Source organism: Drosophila grimshawi, unplaced genomic scaffold (assembly GCF_018153295.1).
Source record: "Drosophila grimshawi isolate 15287-2541.00 unplaced genomic scaffold, ASM1815329v1 contig_1377, whole genome shotgun sequence".
Taxonomy (NCBI): domain Eukaryota; kingdom Metazoa; phylum Arthropoda; class Insecta; order Diptera; family Drosophilidae; genus Drosophila; species Drosophila grimshawi.
The window spans coordinates 12,466,782-12,490,115 of record NW_025062900.1 but is presented as its reverse complement, the minus strand read 5'-3'; the positions used below and the strand labels follow the sequence as shown (position 1 = coordinate 12,490,115).

At 39.3% G+C, this 23,334-nt stretch overlaps 1 protein-coding gene and 1 long non-coding RNA gene across 3 annotated transcripts in view; both read left to right on the top strand.

The window, feature by feature from the left end:
• Nucleotides 1-664: 664 nt before the first annotated feature.
• Nucleotides 665-2,785, top strand: LOC116805309. Of its 2 annotated transcripts, none has more exons than XR_004365118.2 (3): nt 665-694; nt 864-1,235; nt 2,610-2,785. It is a non-coding gene; the product is annotated as an uncharacterized LOC116805309 (long non-coding RNA). The 2 variants fall into 2 exon arrangements; XR_004365117.2 differs by having other exon boundaries at nt 2,607-2,785.
• A 2,777-nt stretch (nt 2,786-5,562) lies between these two features.
• The window catches only part of LOC6562217 (laminin subunit alpha-1), a 77,976-nt gene continuing 60,204 nt past the window's right edge, over nt 5,563-23,334 (top strand). The window contains exons 1-2 of the mRNA XM_043214480.1: nt 5,563-6,071; nt 22,724-23,061. Of these exons, the coding sequence (XP_043070415.1) occupies nt 5,633-6,071; nt 22,724-23,061 (777 nt within the window). The 5' untranslated portion in view covers nt 5,563-5,632. The remainder of the gene's footprint in view (nt 6,072-22,723; nt 23,062-23,334) is intronic.

Below are 23,334 nucleotides of genomic sequence, written 5' to 3'. Positions count from 1 at the left end.
ACTGTTGACGCTATTCGGATTACAATCGGTTTGCCGTCTTGGCTTTGAACTACAAAATAATCGATTCGTATTGCCGACTCTATCTCGAGCTAAGCGAACCCATAATTATAACTTAATTTTTATAACATTTCAAACGCTTTGAGGCGTAATCATATTAATTTCCCATAAAATTCTCTAATTAGTAGCTCATTCAAGGCGCCGCCCGAGGCACAGCTGGTGGCTATAAAAACGAGCCCAGCCCAAGATTTTCCAGCGAGTGTCAATCGGAAAATGCGCTGCATGACACTTAAAAGGTCATAAACATGTCCGAGCCCTTTGCATCAACTTCATCTTTGTGGCTGGATACGGATCACAAGAAAAATTGGTAAACACATTTCGTTCCCAAAGGGTGGTCGTGATTGCGGACCTACTCCAGAAGTTTCCCTCCAACACTTAATTATGTATTCTATATGCATAATTTTCTCATTCAAGGAAATTTTTGGGGCAGGTTGTGGCGGCGCATAAATTTTGATGAACTGAAGTTATAGATGATCTTGCAGAGAGGGTATTCAGTATGCGTTGTCATGCAACAGGGGCACAAGTGGTAGATATACATGAACATTGGTATTTGTGTTTATATTTGTTTTACGTCACGCACTTTTAAAATATGGAAAGAAGAGATACAGAATTCCAAGTGAAGTTCAAGGCTGTTAGGGTGAGATATATATAGCAAGAATCTTAATATTTTTAACAGCCTTTTCGAGCAAAATATTCGAGTACGTTGAACAAATTACTTTGATTTGAGATTGACTTCATTATTAAGAATATTAATTATGATTACGGATCATCCGTTTATCTTTTTCTCTCACCCTCTCTCGAAGCAGCGTTTGCTAATGAAGCACTCAAATTGAAACCTCCTCGAAGAACCGTTTTTACCGCTAACCATGCAACCAATTGTGTTTTCTTTCAAACTGCTGAGGCAATGTTTCCTGGAAGCCCAAAAACAGACAACGAAGAAAAACAAAAATAAAATCGACAACAAACAAGAGAAAAACACTAAAAAAGGCAACCTTGTTAGCACTTGGGGCAAAGTCGGTGGACTCGAAATGCACCCACAAGAAATGCAACAAACTTGTGGCAATTTACATAACAAGACCAGCTCCCAAGGCGAGAGGCAGACAATCAGTGGCGCTACAGCAACCCAAAGCCTGTCAACGCATAATCCATCAAACAGCAATGTACAGCAACAACAACATGTGAGTCACAACAATTGGCAGTTGGTGTAGCTGCCACTGCAACGACTCTACATATGTTGCTAGACAGCGAGAGAGAAAGAGATAGAGAGAGAGAGAGACACTAGTAGAAACAAACACTGAGAAGTGGTAAACTGGGTAGAGACCCCATGGGCGATCGAAATCAATTTGGCGCTTTAGCACACGAACGTGCCCCAAACATGACACGCCCACCGCCAGTCCAGTTCTCCCGTGTGCCGCAATGGCCCACAGGAATTGTAAGTCGCTCCGACTTCAGTCTTCAGATTGCGCCTCAGCTGGCACCTAACTCTAATTGGGCATAATTTAAATTCCGCTCGTGAGCGCCATGAATTGTATTTAACGTTTTGGCGCTTCCAAAGTTGGAGCCCAGGCATCGATACCATACACACACATACATACATATACTAGACTCGATCTGGCATTGGCGGTAAATTTCATTTGATTTTATTTGGATTTTTCTTCTTGTCTTTTTTTCATTTATTTGGTTTTTTGTTTTTCTTATTTTTTTTTTTTGTCGAGGCCATTTTTGCCTGGTGCTGCTCTATGCCGCAGCTAGTAGTCGAGCTTGGAAAACTTCCTTATATGTATGAGCTTTGTTTGCGCTACCAAGCGACCCTCCCTCCCTCCCCACACCGCCCACTTCTCACAATTCGCTGGCTTAATTGGTTTTGCGCCTAGAGAACTGTGCAAGCGTACGATGCCTTAGTTTTGATTAGAAGGCTGCTATTATAAAATTGAATACACGAGTTCCTTTAAGATTCTGTGTGAAAGTCCCAGACGAAGCGAAGCTGCGATTTCTATCTGGTCATGAAAAAATTGCATCACTGGCTGGAAAAAAAAAAAAAAAACACCGTGCAGCGTTTAGTGGGTCATAAAGTGCCTAAAAGCAATTGCAACTCTTGACCCAACAAGTGCTCGGAGTAAGGTATTTTTCAAGAAATTTCTATAAACCAATAAGAATCTTAAGAATCCGAATACTATTCGCTTTAACGCTGAACCTTAAGTACAATTGTCACAATCTGACAGACCGGAAAACTATATTATAAAGCTGGCATAGAAAGAATTACATAAAAGTTGTGTTTCTGTTTAAAAGAGTAACTTGTTTTGAAGACTTAAGCAAAATTGAAGAACTGTATAACAATTATGTTTCTAATTTCTCCGAGAGAAGAAATACTGCTAAATAACTAATTCATTTTCCAACCTTCTTACCTGAAAGCGATCTGTGGCATCTGTTGTTAGTCATATGAATCTGTCTGTCAGAGTATTCAGCATTCGCCACTGCTTACATAACCCTTCTCCATTTTAAAAAGTGCTTACTTTCAAGCACGACCTCTAATTGTTTTCAATTGCCAGCAGGAAGTTGTCACACTTCATCAAGAGTCCATTCCTAACTCAATACACGTCGATCCGAACCCATACCCGTATCCGTACCCAAGCCCGAACCATTCCCAGAAAAAAGAAACCAACTTGTTGGCGTGCCAAGGCCAAACGTGTCGTTGCGCCAAACAATTTGTAAGCCATCATTTCAATTAAGACGCATAAATCACAAGGAAATCAGCAGCAACAGCATGGATGATGATGACGATGTTGATGATGATCACGATGATCATGATCCTCGGCGTACACATCGTTATCCTCAAGTACTTACCCAGAGCACTTAAACAGGCACTGGGCAGGCGCACAGCCTACGCAAGCCAGCAAGCAAGGAGAACCTTTTGCTTAACTCGTTGCCGCTCTGGCAAACGAACCAATTTAAACGGAGCAGACAAAGGGCGACCGACTTAATCCTTGTCATGATGATGGTGCACAGAGTTCGAGTTTGCGAATCTTGAATTCGAGGGCATCCGGGGAGCACTAAATAAGGCAACTTCGAACTTACAACTGGCAACTGCAATTGCATTGCAGGCAGCTCGTGAAACTGCTGTTTCACGCTTCGACAAATGCCCTTTGTGCTTGGTGCTGCTTAGCACACAGACAACAAATTGCATCAGATACAAAGCGTACTGCCAGATACTTTTCGCGTGGTGAACTTATTAGGCACAGCATTTCAACAACAACAACAGCAACATTCTGAGCTGATGATGCGGATCAGGTATTTATGTGAGTGCCACGAATTGAGTTGCAAATAGCCAGCGGGCCACTTGAAACGTGCGCCACCGTTACTAAAAGTGCCTCAAGTATCTTTCAGATACTTTACGAAACAGATACATTGTTCGTTCCGTGGCGTTAAGTGCCGCCATTCGTTGCAGATGCATCACCTGCTGCGTTTGCCGCGTAAGAACAAAAGCACCGCAAGGATAAACAGGAATGCCCGTTGGACAGTTCTCGGTGTCCCAGTGTCCATCCATCCCTAACTGGCAACTGTCAAAACGAATTTAGGGCCAAACAATAAAGTGTAAAATGCAGAGACAAGGGCCGAAAGGCACAGGTTGCGGGCGGGAAACAAATGTTTTGCTTTTGCGCACCGGAAAATCCCATTGAGCCCAATACGTATTTCTATTCTTCAAGTACCTGTGAAGTCACAGCTGAGGAACAACACTGGAAAATCAACAGGTAAACACTAGAGCACAGACCAAAGCCGGCAAAAGAGAGAAAGAGCCCGTGTGGGAGCGCGGAAGTTAAGAGCGAGTGGTCTTCAAAGAGCAAGAAATGATCGCGTCTTGTGGAACTTGGCTTTTCAATATGCTCAACAAAACGTGACCTGGCTAAGAATTTATATAAAATTCAATAATAATCGGTTATAAGGCAATATCATTAAATGATTATAGGGATGTGATTTTAAAATCATTTATTCATTCGAATTTAATCCCAAGAGAAAAAAAAATATATATACATGTATATATTCATCTGTATATTCAATAATATAGTCTGTTAACAGTAAGTTAAATCTGAATAACATTATTATTATTAATTATTGAAATTATTAGCAGGATTAGAAGTTATTTTACATACTTACTTTTCTTTACGCGAATTTCATAGCACATCTAAATATCTAAAAGAAATATTGAAATGATGCATATAAGAACTAATTAAACGCTAGTCGATAAAAATCCCTTCTTAGTATCTATTTGATGGAGCTACGAAATATTCTAGAAAAATAAATATGCAACTGCAGTGCAACTAAGAGAGTCGGCGCAATGCGTTCCACAAAATGAAGCAACTCAGACCCAAATGCCACTTGCAACCAGTGTTGCTCGTGTGCTGGTTTTACAGCCAGATCTTGCCATTTTTAAACACATATCTGGAATATATTTGTAGAACTGCTGCAGCTATTGATTTTCTAAAAGTCGCAATAAAAAGCAGTTTCTAATAAAAATACCTATTCAAAATTCGAACTGTCAAACAGTGAGTAAAATTACTAAATATATGTTGATATATCCATAAAATCATTTAATTGAATGCTTAAAATTGCGTTTTAATAATATTAGTTTTCAGCCGTTTTTTTTTTTGTAGCTGCAACCAACTAACTAAAGTTGGCATCACTGAGTGCAACGAACAAGCGGCACGATCGTCAAGCCGGCACGAGCGATCGCTTCAGTTTGAATTTGACGGTCGTTTGTGTAGGACGCAGCTCTCGCTCGAGTGCCGAAGCGTTGGGATTGGAGATCGTCGTTAGTCGGTGGTGCCGTCGATCGGTTAAATGCGCAGCGCCTCCGTTTGTTGTTGATAGTGCGGCTTGTTCTTAGTTTGCATTCGCCTGATAAATGAGTGTGTCATAAGAATTGCTGGCAATCAAATGGTAATGCGGTGCCAATAAATAAAAGCGAAAGTGATTTATGCAACTGCAGCGATAGATCGTCTCTATATATACATATATATATATATATATATATGCATATATATTGATAAAAATTGCATTTATTTTTTTTGTTTTGTCGTTTGCGTTGCACTTGCGTCGAGGATATACGAAAATAGCCAAAGAAAATTTGTCGCTGTCGGGAAAAACGTGCGAAAATGTGTTGCGCTCACACGAAAATAAAATTAAATGGCGCAAAAATGTGCGTGAAAAAATAAATAAGAAATGAGAGATAGAAATGAGCTGAAATACATATAGAAGCGTATTCGCATACCACATCAAATCGAGTGCAAAAGGAAATGTGTACAAAATAAAACAAATAAAAGTCAGCCAAAACGTCGCGTCGACAGCTGACAAGCGGAAATTGTAATAAAAAAAAAGAAACCAGGAAAAAAATACAAATTAAATTAAGTTATGAATGAAATTTCGTGGAAATGCTAAGTGCGCGATTGGCTTAATATAGGAAAAAAGCATTTCAAAAGAAATATAGAAAATTTAGTTCCAAGTTCAAAGTTGATGTGAGTGCAAAATGTGCCTAGTGTAAAGTTCAAGCTGGGTTTTACAGTTAATATTTTGTGTGAAAATGAAAACCAGAAAGTTATTTAATTGGGCCATGTGCTGCCTTCTGCTGCAGTTGCTGATCCTGCTCTTGACCCATGAGGCTCAGTGCAGGCGATCGTCACAGCTGAAGCGTTTACAAATTTTATCGCCGGCACAAATGCTCAAGGAATACAATCCGTTGGCGACAAATGTGTCCGCTGAGCAGCTGGATGAGAGCATTGTGTCCTGGACGGGCGCACGCATTCAGCAGCCGCGCAGCAAGCCGAGCGAGAGGAAAGCCCAAAAAACGCGTCGTCGTAAAACCAAAAGTGGCCTCCTGATCGAAAGTAACATCAGCGATGAGCTGCCATCAGCTTCCTCAGAGACAAGCTCCGGCTCCAGCTCCAGAACGGGCAAGAAGACCAAGCAGCGTGGACGCAATGGACGCCTCCAAAGACCAGACGGTAAATCGAATACCAATGGTAAGTTGCTGTTGCTGTTGCTGTTGTAGTTGCTGCAACAACTAGCCATAACTATGAGTTGCCTAATGCCCAGGCTTGGACCAACATTCTAAATATGGCTTTGATCGATTGTTGCGCCCAGTCACAAGAAGAAGCACAAGAAGTCGCCTCGTTATTGCGGCTTCCTTGTGTTGTAGGCCTCTCTGTCGTGTCGGACGTGTCGCTCGCGTCCATATTTGGCCGCTCTCAAGTTGAAAGAACTTTCATGTGAAAGTTGTGACAGGAGGAAGAGATTTTTTTTATATTTCTTCTTTTTACAAGTAATTCTATACGTTATTACGTGAGAGGTCCAGTTATGGGCCAGCAATGCTGTTGTTGCCTTTGCCGTTGGTCTTGCCTCTTGTTATCGCCCAGTTGTGGTTGTGGCATGCGCAGCACTCGTTCTTCTTCTTCTTCTGCTTCTGCTTCACTACTCTTTGGGATGTGAACTTTGCCTATTAGACAGTTATCTGCATAACTGTTTGACCAGCTCAGAAACGTTAGATAACAACCTAAACATGGGTTTATATTTAAAATATTATTTTTCCGCTGTATATTGTAAGCCTGTCTTAAGCTGCAAATATGTTAAGTTCCTTATCAGTTTCAGTTTTAAGCTTATTTTTTAGGTTAATGATCGCATTTTGGACGTCCACTTAGAACTTATAGACTTAGAAGAAAATAGATAAGTTTTATTCGATTTCGTCCATAGTCGGATCATAGATAGAAAATAACAAAATATTTGATCAATTTTCTTAACTTGTTTTAACAAGATTTCAATTAAACTTATGTCACACAATAAGTTTATAATGCTCACGACAACAACTGTTATTCGCAGTCAAAACAAAAAGAACAATTGAACAGCAATTGAACCCATTTCAAAGACCCACAAAATGAACTCAAAATAAAAAATCCAAAAAAAAAGCAGGGATATGCCCGATAGAATATACACATCGCTCACATGTATGTTGGTGCATGTGTGTTTGTGTGTGTTTGTTGTTTGTTTTTGTTTGTGCGGGCTTGTGTGCACTTCAGGGCATTTTCATAGATTGTCTCAGATGTGCATATATGACCCCATGGTGAGGACAATAGCGCCAGGCTCTACTTAGATGCCGCCTGCTAGTTTTCTAGTCTAGTAATTGTGGTCGAGCCTAAAGAAGATGCCGTAACAACAACAGCAACAACAAAAACAACAGCAACAATGTAGACAATGGCCAATTGTGCTGGGAGACACATGAGTATATAATGGATGTGCCAGTTGCGTGCGTGCATCCTCCACTGGGTATGTGGCAGGAACCACAAACACGCGCTAATAGGAACATGTGTTCTCCAGCTCACAGTTCGCCTGGGTGTTGACCAGAACTTGTACATATGTGAGGCCTGTTCTAGCACCTACCCTGACTGGTTATAAAAATTAAGTGGCTTATTGTGTTGCGTCGTTGAAATTTGTTATGGCCTAAACCGATTTCCCGCTTGAATATGCATTCCTGTGGTCTTTTTGAGCTTATGACTTGCTAATAGATAGGTTGGTCTTCAAAAGATCCGTGCTTATTAGATATTTGGTGTTCAGAATTGAGAAGAGAGAGAACGAAATTTTATGATAATCGCACGTTAATGTGGACATTTGTTTATAGAATTTAATGCGGTTAAAAAAAAAAAACACAATTGACCCAGTCAGATAAGAAATCGAATTCAATTTAACTATAAATGATTATTATATGATAATGTTTAATAAAATGTTGTTTTATAAATGTATGAGGTGAGAATTGCTTGGGTGTGCTCTCAATATATATGCAAGCATTTTCAACAGCTACATTTATAAATAGTCAACACACACAAAATCTGAACGCCAACTGAATCAACTTTCAAGCAAGTCATCAAATAATTTAAGCAGCTCCGATAATGATTGCAAATTGAATACGATCAGGGGTTTTCTAAATCATTCAATTGTAAATAGATAACCGGCAGTCTGTTTAAGCGTGTAGTCAAGTGGGCTTTGAGCTTTGAGCGGTTTGAGCCAGCGAATTGATAGAGCAAATTATTGGCGATTAAATTGGCGTGTTGACTATTTATAAAGCTGCAAAGCGGCAGCAAGATTCAATAGCTATTGGCATTAATTGATTGATGGCTTGTTTAGATTACAGAAAATGAAAGTTTACTGTGTGCGCCGCCGCTCGAAATGGGTCAACAAGGGGCAACAGATACAAGTTACAGATACAGATACAGTTACAGATACATTTAGGGAAAAGATACAATGCTACTGCATGGTAGAGCCCACGCTGCTTGCATTTCCGTTGTTTTTGTCATTGTCGTCGTCGCTGTGCTTTGAGCCATGGCTAATCAGCACAGGCACTCACACTTTATCAGCTCATTAGCTGCTACGTGTGGATATATATATATATATATATATATATATATAAAGTATGTATATGTATATTTCTCGATTCTGTAAGTCATGGGCCAACTCCTTTTAACTCATATTTACACACGGCAAGCGGGAAAGCAGCAACGGCTGCTGTTTGCTCATTGAAAATATTGTTTGGAGAATGCATTCTTCAGCTCTTCAATTCTTCATTGATTTTTAACGCGGCTGTTTTATTTTGTTTTGTTGTTTGCTTCTTGTTAACTGCATTACACAATGCGAAGAGCTAGACATTTAGATTTGTGGGAAAATGCCGCAGAGAGCTCGGAACTGTGTGTAACTCAGTTTCCCCTCATTTCCCCATATCCCCCGACTCTGTGTTGTTGTTGCTGTTGCTGCTGCTGCCTGTCATTGACTTTTATTTGTTTTTAATTTTTTATTGACATGTGAAGTTGTAGAAGTTTAGTGAACTTTACTGTTCGCTTTCCTATTGCCTTTTACACTTAATCTTCGCCCGTCCAAAGCGTGAAAAGCAAAAGTTTTGAACTTGCTTTCGACAGTGTTCAATGTTATAATTTGTTATTAAGAAAATGGTTTCGAAAAACGCATTTGCCAAGTGGTTTTACTAGGAATATCATAAGTGCAGCAACTCTTATCGTTCATATTGATAAGTCTGGGTGCATTAGCTTACGTGAATTATGGGTTACCTTAGAAATCCGCTGAACATACTTATAATAGTTATTTCAATATTATATTTACTAACATTTTTCTTTAGTTTCTCTTGCTTTTCATTGAGTTAGCTTTCATACAGCCTGTCAACTTTTTGTTTATTAAACTATTCATGACATTGATATATATTTTTTGGTATAAATCAAGCTATTTCTTCGATCACAACTTGTTTATGTGGAACGCCCTTTAAAAATCCCCCAACATTCCATCTTTTGTGTTGCATCTGACCTGCAATTTGTTGCCCATTGCTCTTTGTTGTGATAATTTATTTAAATGCACTTTACAGATCATTGGGGGAAACCAAGTATAGGGCTGAAACACCTGGCCTGTTGTCAGTCTTTCGAGTTGTTTGTGCAATAATTTGCCCAGGGCTAACGGATGTGCATGATTGCAGCAGCAAACAGCTGCAGGCTTTTACAGGATTATGTATAAAGTAGCCAAAATATTAAGCAGAGCAGCAATAAGAAACATAAAGTAGATAAAAAATACAAGGGAATAAACCAAACAAACGAGATGAAGATGTAAAGCAATTTGAAAATAACTCAACAGGTTAAATGTGATATATGAAGAAACTCATGTCAAAACTCCACAAAAACAATAAACACCAAGTAGTAGAAGAAGAAATCGCCGTGGAGTTGCGGCAATTGTGGAACTCATTAAAAATAAACAAAAGCTACGAAATACAATGGATGCGAGAGTTGGGTTCGGGATTGGTAATTTGATATGGAAACCTAATATATCTATACAAATTGCGGGCGCGCTTTTGAAATGTAGTTCCAATAAATAAACCACTTAAGAGCATAAAACTAAAGAGCCAACAGCCATTTAATGTTTTTTATAGATCATCTAAAAAAAAAAAATACCAAAATAACATGTAAACATTCCATTTGGGATTCATAAATCCAAAAACACGACGCAATTTGTAGCTGTACATAACTTCTATAAACAAACAAACAAACATTTGTAACCAAATCGAACCAAAAAGAAGTAGAAATCTTGTGATGATTAACTGGAAGTTACCTTGTACGCAGGTCCAAAATATAACTATTTCATTTATGGTAAACAGAAATTATATGTTTAAATTTTGTATTTAGAAAAGAACAAGACTTTAGTTTAAAAAAAAATCGATTAAAAGTATATTTCTATTGATTAAAGTCGAGAATAGAATATGATTTAAATTAAACACGCTTAAAATAATTACACAATTGATGTACATGTGGCATACCTCCCCATTTGCAGAGACTACAGAGTATTTAAAACAAAAAGATCTACAACTTTGAATTGACCCACAGACGACGAACAAAATGATCTATAGAAATTCCTCAGCTCGCAAACTCCCGATCAACTCCCTGGGAGAGCAACGGATTGTGGTGCTGTTTACATAGGTAGGAAGAACATCATTTTGGTTAGGTTAGCAATAAACTTATGCTTAATTGATGGCTGATATCTGATGTATTCAGGCAGTTCAACAAAGCTTTGAAGTGCCCTCACTGGCGTTGCCTATAAATTATTGTTATAGACTACGTTTTGATAAGACATTGACGCCGGCAAGCAGACGGCAGTCCTCACTTCTCCCCCTCCGCTATGTCTACCTATCTGGTCTGTCTCAGGGGGCCACCGGAACATTTAACGGGTCAGCGGGCAGCGGCTGTTGATGTGCAGCCTGTGGAAAAACAAATTCGTAGCTCGTTAGCACAGACACTTGAGATAGGAGAGAGAGAGGGAAGAGAAGCAGAGAGAGAGAGAGACAGAGACAGAGGCAGCGGAGATGAAAATGCAATGCGCTCTGATTGAGATTGCAGCAGTTCCAATAAATTTGGTCAGAATACCAGAAATTGGGTCAACCAAAGGGCGCATCAGTGCCACATGATTTTGTAAACTACCTAATGTTCTGATAATGATCACCTAATGCCCAAGAATTCAGACCAGATTGAGTTATCAACATGTTGATTATGAGGAAAAAACTCTTTGGATATGGATATGAGTGAAAGCTATATGAGATGATTGGTAGCTTAATAGGTATTATGAGGATTACCCAAGAAATTAATTAAGTGGAAATTTGAAAATGAAATATTTATGAAATAACATGCTAATAAAGGAACTTCTTACCATAATACTAACCAAACACATAAGAAGTTTAAACAATAGGGTTATAAGTTTTCTAGGAATCAAGGTTCTACATGATTTAAATACATTTTTAAGATAATTTAGAAGTTGAAGTCTTTCTCTTTTCCTACAAATCATATTTAATCACAATAAATTCTTAAGTTTGATATATCTTACAATTCAGAAAGTGGTTCTAGTTTGCTAAACTCCTTTGAGAACGTTAAAATAGCTGATTGCACTCAACTTAGTTGAGCTTGGTGTCTTCATCACATCTGTCATTTCATATTCAAGTTGTGTTCATCGTTCCACGTTTTTACACCTCAGTTATCAGCCTTAAGCACTCATCAATGTCATCGTTGTCGTGTTGCGACTACATGTTTAACACTATCTGAACTGAATACATTCAATGTCGATGTCGCGGACGAACTTGTTGCGTCTTGCGGCGTCTTTATCGAGCCATTTGTCAATATTTAAGCTGATAAACTATCGTTGATCGAAAGCTGCAACAACTGTCATTGAACTTCATTGATAAATGCCTTGACAACGGGCTTTCCAGCACACTGGCACTCAAAGTAAATACTGAAATGCATTTCATTCAGTCGGCGAGTTGCCGAAAAGTATCGACTTTCGTCGATCCATGTGATAAGCTAAACACACACTCACAGTCCATTCTGGAAGAAGCAAGAACCTCATATCATGCCCCATAACTCAGCCGATATCAGATTACGCTTTCTACCTGTTGCACTCTGCGGCTCGTAACGAGCCTAAATCGTAGCAAATATTTCAGTATCATGTCAACACGTTGAGAACAGCGCTCCTTGAATAAAAAAAGAAAAAGATTTTCGATTTCTGGGAAGGGAAACGGGTGTTGCTTACTTTTGAGCAACACTTGAAAGTGTTGTATAAATATTACAAATTATGCATACAGAGTTGGGCCCCGCACTAATTATGCTTTATGTTTGCGCTAAAAGAATTTCCATCAAAACAAATTGTTTATTTTCTTTCATTCGCTGCGGTTTATCCCTTTGAGCAGATGATGAAAACTGCATAAAAATGAGCTGAGTGAAGTTTATAGAAGAAGTGTTGATTTAATTTGGCGTAAGAGCACAGGATGTGGTTTGTGAGTGTGTGTGTGTGTGGCAGAGTTCACACTCTTTGATGCAGTTGCTGTAAAACATCTGGAATTGAAATAACTGTCTAAATTCCAAGTACTACTTGGAAGTTGATGTTATTTTTAACAAACTTTTGTTATGTATGCCTTAAGTTATCAAATATGGGGAACGATTTATCTAAACTCTACAATAATACACATGGAACCAGTGAATCGACTTTTACTCAAAAGCAAGAATTATATTGGAGCGCAACTTTGATACACAATGATCGAAACTTGGATGCCTCGATTGATTATATAGATTCTTTTGTTTGTATTGTGAACATATATGAAGGATTTTTAATAACTTAGTTACTTTAAGCAATTAATTTTGTAAAAACCTTGCAGGGGTGTTTGAATTTTCTCACGTAATGTAACCTATAAGGTAACATACTTTTAATCAGATGACCAATTGTTTTCCTTGGCAATATCTAACTTCAATATCAGCCATAGACAAAATCGATTAGAAAGTGAATATTTTTGCTAAGGCCGGTGCTATATTTCGGCTACTGAAATCACCAAGGGTATTTAGTATTCGACGCTCTTTCGATAACTGTTCTGTCTGATTTTCTCCGAGTGAGTCATCAATCACAGATATATAGGACCTCCTCGACAACATTTTGTAACTTAAGTCTGCAAGTACGCCACAGACTGTGTGTCTGACTGTCTGACAATTCAACAAATGTGCCGACAATTGACGACAACTTTTCGCCCAGTCTATTTTGAATATGGCAACGACTCGACAGCAAGTAGAATTGGTTGCTAGGTTGGGGCATATCCATCAGCATGCTGCAAATGTGCAGACTATTTACAAACTGGAAGCAACAACAACAAACCACAAACAACAACAACAGCAACAGCAGCAGGAAAAGCAACAGACAGATAGATAAATGTACAAGCTGATGGACAGATGCCGAAACGTGCCTTAACGCATGACTCATGCATTGAGTAGCAGGGAAAATTAGGCGGAAAATGCGTAAAGTAATTTTGCACTCAAGTTGTTGTGGGCGTTGACAACACTTGTAAGATTTTTTGAACTGAGAAGTGCATGCGGAGAAATTACAATTCACAAAAACGCTATTAAAATGCCTGGCTAGAACCACATTTCAAAAATGAAAACCTGCTGTCAAATCACTGTGAAAATGCCCGACAAAACAAATTGTCTGCAGGCGGCGCAGACACGTCAAAAGCTAAAGAAGAAGCTGGTTAGATCTGGTTTAGCCTTAGATACAGATGCTATCTAAGCAGCAGCAGCTTGAGATACAGCCGCAAGACACAGTCTTAGAGTCTCACAGCTGGAACTACAGCAGCAGCTGTCGACTGCCGTTGGCGGCTTTTCTTCTGGGGAGGCATCTTTGACAGCTTTGTCGAGATTGAACTTTAAAAGGATTGAAACATTTGGAGCTGCCGTGATTAGTGTTCTAAATAACGCAAATGTCTCGTTGGCTGAGGCCAAACACGAATCAATAGTAGAGAAATTGACGTGTGACATGCAAAGTGATTCGGTTTGGATTTCAGCTAACCATTTGGATCGGGATCTGAGGCGGGATCGACGCGTCGCCTGACAAATTGCTTAATTAATACGACTTCAAGTCGATTTGTTATTATTCGAAACCTGTTGCCAGTTGACTTCAAACGCCAAAAGTCCGCTCAGTTGTTGGCATTTCTTTAATTACAAAAACGAGATGAATACTTAAGTACATTTTTCGCTTGAAATTTGACCAGATTTCAGTTTTATTTCATAGCAAAATATTATATAATGTCTGCGTCTGTCATAATTATTTGCGTGTTTTTTTCGTGCATCCTTGAGATACAATGCTGAAGAGACTGCACAAGCGTATCTCATGAGTTACTTCAAATATTGCTAATCTGAATTAATGAATGCGAAGTCATCATCGAAAAACCGCAAATATATTGTATATTTTGACAATAGAACTTCAATAGAGATGTACTCTGTGCTCGAGTATGTTGTTGTATGACCTTCAAATGTCTTGGCGTCTAATATATGCTAGATATAAGGTATAGAAAATAGTATTGAATATACACTCAACTACAATACAATTTTGTGCTTAAAAATATATAATAATAACTTCAAAGCTAAATAAGCAATCACCAAAAAGCTTATAGACAAAAAGTGTTGTGATAACTATCAAATAGACTTGTCACATTTGTTTAAAAACTTATTTACAACTTGACTAAATAAAGATAGAAAATTACCAACTTAGACGCAATCCGCTAATAGCTTTTGGGTTACGCCACTCAATTAAATAGGAAAAATCTGCTTGGAATGGCAAAAACTTCAAGCTGAGCTCAGCTTGAAGTCAGCTTGTTCAATAAAACTCTAATTGCTAATCAAAATCAGCATTTTAGTGACACGACAGGATAAGCGCTTATCAAATTGCACTAGCCGATAACTGGTTAGTTTACTTGGTTAGTTCAGGCGATAAAAATTTGTTGAAGATAAATACACAGCAAGCCAACAGATAAGCAACATCAACAACAACATCAACAGCGTAGACAACAACGTAAACAAGCAAATTAACGCAATTTCTTCAACGTAATTCCAACATATAACAGAGACACAATACAATTAGACAGGCACAGCTGATATTTACACAGTAAACAATTTTAGTTGACAATTTAATTGACTGTGCCTGTGGCCTAAGTGAGTTGGCTTTATTGGCCGACAACTGTCTATCCTATCCTAAACAGTGATTGACTGTGATATTTATTTTATTTGTATATTTATACCGGAATCATATAATCTGGTATAATATATATAATAAGGAAAGTTGAAAGAACCGTTGTGCAATTCTAAATTCTCATTTAAAAGCAAGCGACATATTTAATTCCAAGTTAGTCTGTATGCCTGACAATTCGTCAAATCTCTGTAAATCTCAGAGACTATCTAAATTGGAAGTATAAGAAAAGATTGTTAACTGTGTAGTTATTGCAGATTGCATATGCCATAAAATACAATGCAAGACAAAAGCAGCGACAAAATGGCCTAAACGAACATGAGTTTTTGGACTGTTGGCCAGCTGGCCAGATGGCGGCGCCATCAAATGGCTAAGCGGCGCCTGGAGCTATCGTGGGCTGACACCGATTGACTGCTTGCCTGCTCCGGCGGCGCCTTTTTACAGCCAAAACTAACACGACGGCACGTACGTACTAATTAAATAGTTTACAAGTCCGCTTGATAGACTTTTGTTTTTTTTTTTTTGCTTTTTGTTGGCCAAAAAGTTTGCCAGCAGCTTGAAGATTTATTGAATGGTTCGAAATGGTGTATTTTTTTTCTTCTATTTTTTAAACTTGTTCCTGGGCGAAACGTTAGTGAGTTTTATGTGTCGGGTGAAATGAATTTGTTTATTGCTGATCGCATGCAGCGTGTGCCATTAATGGCTGTCACTTGGATTAGCAGCTGATTTCCATACTGTAACTGTGCGACCCACTTAAATCATGGTGCTGCCAACTCGTTAAAATGCACTAAAGTTTGATCAGGCTCGTAAATATAATGTTTTTATGGCGCATTGCAATTGACTTGTCGCCGAAATTGAGTTAAAAAATACTTCAACTGATCATCTTTTTCCCTTTCCAAATGAATTCACAACTATAAAAAAGTCACATGAAATTTCTAGTTTTACTTTTATATTTGACGTTGATCGAAGCCAAGGCAAAAGTAAAAACATTAACACTCTCGCCAGAGTAAAAGTGCTGGAAAAGGGAATGGCTACTTGCTGGCGGATGTTCAGGTTGCATACACAAATAAATTGCTTTAATAGATTACATCTATTTTTAAAAGTATTTTGAATATTGTTTCTTTATTTTCTGTGCAGAGATCTGTAGACAAGCAGCAACTGGAAATTCCTTAAGAATGCTCATATATAAACCTCAAAAACATGTCCAACCTCATGCAGAAATTCCAACCAAATACGAGTCTTTTATAATTCTTCTAAAGCGTTAATCCGAGCCTGTCTAGACAATGTTGGCGACGTGCCTGTCTTGGGCCCTCCTGTGCCGTTTGTCTGGCAGACTGCAGCAAATGCTTTTGATTTTTGCTGATGCGCTGACTCAGAGTTTATAAATTTAATTATGACATTATGATGCGAGTCTCGCACTCAACAACGTGCGCTTTTCTTAATAAGAACTGACAGCTTATGACAAATTAACAGCTAAAAAGAGTGAGCCCGAATAAAAAAACAAAAAAAACATCATTGGAGTGTGGGCGATTGGTTGTGACTTGTGACTCGTGTCTGTGCTGTGATTTAAGCCCAAAATCCGAAATATATATCATATATCAAATGACGACTAAAGCTCAACCAAAACGCAGTCAGACGTAAGTAATGAGGGCGATATGACTTTTGAGAGGCCTCAAAACTGCGCATGTGCAGCTTGGACGTTGCAGTGTTGGCTAACGCATTGCGGGTAAATATTTGTTGGGGCCCCGAAACAACTCGACGCAAATGCATATCAAGTGATTGGCAAACAAGACAAGGCAAATTTTCCAGTGTCCACATAGAAAAGCCATTTCGAACACATTTCGACGCCTTTTCGCCTTAATGAATGAACGGGTGAACGCGAAGCCGATTGCAAGTGCTCGATAAGAGCTTTTGGGCCCATAAATCGTGATAATTATCGCTGCAAGTGCAGCAAGTGCAGCAAGTGTTGTAAGCCCAAAATCGAATTATCCAACGAAAAGTATTGCTCGTGATGCTGTGCCACTAATATTAAATTATTAAATGAACCGCTACACGTTGAGATCTTTGGCAGATTGCCCACAACAACTCTTATACTTATTATATACTTACTAACTTTTTTCCGCCAGTAGCTTACACAATTTCGATTTGCGATTAGATAAAAGCCGAGTGGTTTAGGCGCTCAGGCGAAACAAGTCGCTTAATTAACAGAGGTGACGACATCGAGACTCCAGAGACTCCAACTAAACAGTTAACTGCCGGTTCTGCGATACTTTGTCAGCGTGGGCATATTGACAAAATGAGTTAATTAAGTTTGTGGAATTAAGTGGGGAGTTGTGATGTGTTTCTAAGGTTGTCCAAAACAGGGAAATGGGGCTTAAGGGGCACATCTCTCAAGATTGTTCTCTGCATTTAAAATATCTCATCTCATTTGCTTAGCTGTGTTAATTTTATTTCAGATTTCTCACTCACTTCATTCCAAGCAGATGTAAAGTCCCTCAACATCACTCATCACTCTCACCCCACAGACCCCTTTCAGATTCATGTACTGACACCTCTCCTTAATAGCCACCCAATGTGCAGCACTCGAATTAGTCTCGCTGATTTTAGTCACCTCCCGCTACAGCAAGCTGTCAGGCAGGCAGCTTGATTGTGTCTGTGTGAGTCATCAAAACAACGCCAAGTGCTACCAGCTACCAGCTACCAGCTACCAGTCTTCAATACCAAATCAAGCATTACTTGCATAACCCACAGCAAAGTCATCGACCAACGATCATCATCATTGTTATGATCATCATCAAGGTGCAGGCATGCATAAATATTTTTCTAAAGCCCAACTTGAACAGTGAAGCTCCGCACATGGAGCTGTAACTGGGCTCCACTTGAGCACGTCGAGAACGCCGGTAGCCCCAGCCTGATTTCAACGCGTTGTGTCTCTCTCTCTCTCTCTCTCTCTCCCACTCTCTCTCTCTCTCACTTGATATCGGCCTCTCTCTGTCTCTTTCTCGTTGGTTGTGAACCCGTCCGTTCGCTTTTGAAGCACCCACCGAATGAAACGTTAACAGCAGCATCCCATCCACTTGGAGCTGTGGCAAGTTCCCGGTACGGCTTTCATGTTGACTGGCTGCTGCTGCAACGCCGTCGGATCGGTTGCTTGGTGGCATGGCTGCAGTGGTGCGCTGATGCATGTCCAAACATCCTCAGTTCTGGTCAGTTTGATGCTCGGAGTTGTTCTACGTTCCTTCATTTTATTTATTTTCTTGGAAATGTGCGCTTTTGACCCTCCCCCGACCCACCACTCCCTGTAGTACTCCCTGTCCAGCTCTCAGTTTGCCGTCTTGTTTGTCAGTTTGTTTATTTGTTTGCCCGTTTTGTTTATTTTCAATAAATATTTGACATTTGTCTAGGCATTTTCCCGAGCCGGCCTGCAGCAGAGAACAGTGCCAGTCAACCATTTGGCTGCCAACACGGAGCGGGTACATTAATTTTTCAAGTATTCCCAACCGCATCGCCAGCACGCCCCCGTAGCCTCCCACCCCGTCCACCCCATCGTAAACACTGCATTCGCTGTGGCAGTCATCTGCCACAAGTTCTAAGCTCTCTGCTGCACACTGCTTTTCAAGTTGATGCATTTGGAAACCTCCACCTTCCCCGCTGCTTCGCAATGCGGATGTTTGAATTGAACCTTTCTTCTATTTGGTTGCGAAAAATTGTTCGAGGAAATTGTGTGACAAAACCAACGAGGTGTTGACGAATGTGTTGTCTTTGTTCCCTTCAAAATCCATTTCCAATGCCATGCCAAGTGTCTGTCTCTGCATAATTCACACAGTTGGCTTAAGTGAACTAGTAAATCCTAAAAAGGTGCTAGAGCATTCTTAGTGTATATTTGCATATGACATACATATTAAATATTTACTGATTTGAATCGTGGATGTGAAGCTATTCTGCGCATATCTTAATCATACATTTCAATATTCAATATCATCATCATAAAATTTGCTGTATTTGTTCTTTGCACTCCCTTAACTTAATTTATAACCATCTTCGTGCTCAACGCATTAAATTTGATTACTTTTCATTAAGCTAAAATTCCGCGAAAAATATAATGTTCCAATATGTATTCCATCAAGTTTCAAAAGCTGCTCGTGCCGGCAGCATCATCAAGTCATATGCTAACCATTGTCGCCATTTGTAATTGAGCCGTTTGAGCAGTCGCCCAAAAGCAAAGCTTCGAGTGGCAAGTCTCCTCGCAGCTTTTGGCCGCCTATTTATGGCCATATTTTGATTGCTGTTTTCGTTGGTCCATCATCAGCCAAGCAACCGAGCAACCAGTCAAGCAGCTATTCATCCATCCATCCATCCATCCATCCATCCATCCATACGCTCTCCGGTAGCTGGGCGGCCTGTCAAGATGCATAAAGTTTGTTTTCGTCACGCTGCCGCCTCACATCAGACATCATCAGCAACGTCATTCTCCAGTCCTCCAGTTGTAGTGATTTTTGATACTCTCTGCCGTATATTGGTTTTGTGCAATGTCAGTCAAGCTGTCTGTCCGTCGACCGTTGTATGAATGCAACTTTTCTTGGCACCCTTGAGACTATATACTATATTAAATATACATAATCTCAAAGTCATTTCAGACAAAGTTATGGCTGAAATGTTTTGAAAAGTTATGACTCCTAAATTTTTGAATGAATTTCAAACCAGAATCGCGTTTTTAACTTTAAAAGTAGTCTTGATCTTGAGGATCGCATCAATTTTGACAATTTTATGTCTCTGGAAATTGGCGTTCTCTCACAAATTGAAGCAATAGTGGAGATTCAAAGATTGATATATAAATATAAAACTACGAACCTTTAAATTTAACCAAATTAAAATCTGTATTCATAATTTTTTAATGGTATCAGAGTATTCCACAGTCGTTTAAGCCCTACTGCAACACTGTCAGTGTTGCTTTTTTTGGGATTTTTTTTGGGCAGCAGTAATTTTTTATTATTATTAATAAATTTTGGCTGTTGGTTGAGTGAGTGCCGTCATCAGATATTTTGGCAGCTACTTTGGCTACCGAATATCATTTTTTTTATTGCAAAACCATTTTGGACGGGTCAACACTGATGCATCTAAGGCAATTTAGTTATGCAAAACAGAAAGCGGCAGTAAAACGCGGTTTGGAAGTTGACAGGAAGTTCAGTTTGAAGTTGGACAGTTGGCAATTTGCTGCAGCATTCTTTGAAGTTGGAGTCTAACTTCAACAACTTAATAAGCAGCTTGCAACTAGGAGATATAAGTAATTTATGCCAACTACGCTGTCTGTTTATATACATAATTGCCCCCCGAAGAAACGATAGGAAACACAATAAACCAGGCAGCTGGATGAGTCCAAATAAAATGCACAGCTGTGCATAAGACAACATCCAAAAATAGTGAAAATATGTTTGTGTGCTATTCGACGGTCAGGTCGATATGAATAAAATGCAGAAAACAGTAAAATGCTTTCAACTATGCAAGTCGTGGTAGCAACATCAACACAAGCAGCAGCAACAACAACACAGCTGCCTCCAATTGCTGTTGAGCTGCAGTATCAGAGTCTCCCGACTCATGCGTGTGCCCATAATGGTTCGCAATTAATCAAAACCTGAAGCAATCACTAAATTTCTTACACTTCAGCCTGAATACTCTTTAATAAAGTGGGAATACAAGTTGTTGGCTGATGCATCTATTATTGGTTTTTTTGTGGGTTGCTTTTACAAATTGTTTCCATTTTGGTCAATTTGCTTCTCAACTAATCCAAACAACATTAAAAAAAAACCCATATAGCCACTTTTAAAGATTAAATAATGGAGAACCAAAATCTTCTAGTTTGATGTTCTGTGCAGTAATTTCAAATCGCTTCTTCTTTCGGCTTTCTTTTAGCTACATTTTATGGATTGTTTACTGCCGCTATTAAAAATTGCTCAATCTGTTAATCTATTAAGTAATTAATGTGTTTAATGCTTTGTGCATTTTCTAAGCGCATATATTTTTCAGGTGCGTTCAATTTGTCAAAACATTTAATCAGCAAAACTTTTCTCACTCTAGCTGTCAGCGCATGGTAAACTTGCACACGGCGTGGGCAACCTATTCCAGATACAGATGCAGAGGGGAGCGTGGAATGAATATAGCAACTCTGTTTGGGTGTTGAGTGGAGTCAAAATTTTAGCTACTGCAGATTTGTTATTTGTCAAAACATTTAAATGCCATTTGCATGTACCACAGCATTTTGACAGCTGCCGATAATTTTTCTCGGTTTGCCACTTTTCACACCTTGCCCCGGTGGTGCCCAAAGCGAATTTGTTTTGCCTTTTCACTGGCTATCTGTTCATTTGTTTCGGCTCATTTAAATAATTACAGTTTGGCTGTCGAAATAAATTTAGTGTTAGGTGAAAGTGATCAGAGTTTTATGAAGTTTTCCTCTACTGCCTGGTGATGGTTTTAATTTCGAATTGGCACAATCGGTGTGTGAAGATATTAAAGGAAAAATTGTGGAAACTCAGAAACTGAAAGCGAAGCAAAAACAAAATGTATTTATTACAACAAATTGTTGGCAACATCTTTGACTTCATTTTCCAAATGATCTCAAGTTTAGCATAAAATATTTAAGTTTTCGTTTTATCTATAGCATTTATCTTTTTAATTACTTCTTTACATGCTTACAGAACCTACTTATTTAACTTAGGCGAGCAATATTTGTAAGAAAATGATTTAATTCACATATTCATTTAAACTTTTGGAAGCTCCACACATTTAGCAAACTTATCTATTCAATTTTAAGTTCTGGCAAAACTTTTTGAGTTGACTCGCAGATATACCTATGCATATAGCAATTTCACAGCAATTACGTCAACATTTTTCATGGCACACACAAATGCGAAAAGTTTTTGTTGACATTTGCCAAAAGTGCACATGGCTAACACCAACACCAACAGCAACACCAACAGCAACAACAACAAAAGCGACAATGCCAGCTAGATACATTGATAGAAACAGCAGCAATTGCAATTTTGAGCGAGCAAACATGCAAATCGCATACCAGGTCAACATTGCTAACTTTGGGAGCTCAGCTGCTACCAACTGCGCTGCTGGCCAGCGATAAACTTTATCTCGAAAGTTGTCGTTTTTTTTTTATGGCTATCTATCTGCAACCGTGAGATACATTTTTCATGCTGGCCAATCAACAATATGACCAAAGACAGAGACTGAATGTGCAGCGAACAGCTGCTCAGTGATTTATGGGCCATGTATGAGGGCTTGAGCTTGACTTGTTTCACCAATTAAATTGATTGACATGGGAAAAACTGTCAACTACATTGTAGACGGAGCATAGGAAGCCAATTCGGATGAGCATATATATTATTGACAGCTTTATGTTCAGTTGCTTTAGAAATGAGCTTAAGTGAAGCATTTAATGGCTACGTTCCAGCATTTTTATGAAATACTTCCCTTGCTCTGTAGAGCAAAACTGAAAGCAAATTTTACTCGGCAGAAAACCAATATTTTTTTAGCCATTTCGATATAAAACCCATTAAACTCAATACGCATTGTTTTTGTTTTACAGATTTGCGGCTACGTAACAATCAACAGGCGGACGAGGCCGCCAATATTGGTGGACTTTTTCCGCCTCTCTTCAATGTGGCGCCACGCGCCTCGATTACAGTGAATGCGACCTGTGGCCAGAATGGTGCTGAGGAGTACTGCAAAGTGGTGGATGCCTATCCGCATCGTAACTGGGCCAAGCACTGTGGCACCTGTAATGCCCATAGCTCGGATCGTTCCAAGCAGCGACCCATAGAGTCGCTGATCTCGCCCAGCTTCGAGGAGAGCTGGTGGCAATCGCCCACGTTGCAGGGTGGACGTCAGTTTGAGTATGTAACCATTACATTGGATCTGAAACAGGTGAGTCCTGGTCGGAGTCTGGGTCATAGACAACCCCCATGGAGTGGTTGATCTCGTGTGACAGCGAAGTTGTGATCCTGTTTGTAATCAAGCCGCTGACTTGTCATTCATTTACAATCGATTTAACGCCAGTTCTATGATCCATTTGCGCCTTGGACTTGTCACCGGTCATTAGATGCTGTGCACATGAAATATGATCGCAGTGGGCTTGGATCGAGTTTTGGAACCGGTCACTAGCTAATACATGCTAATGCTCAAAATGACAATCATAAA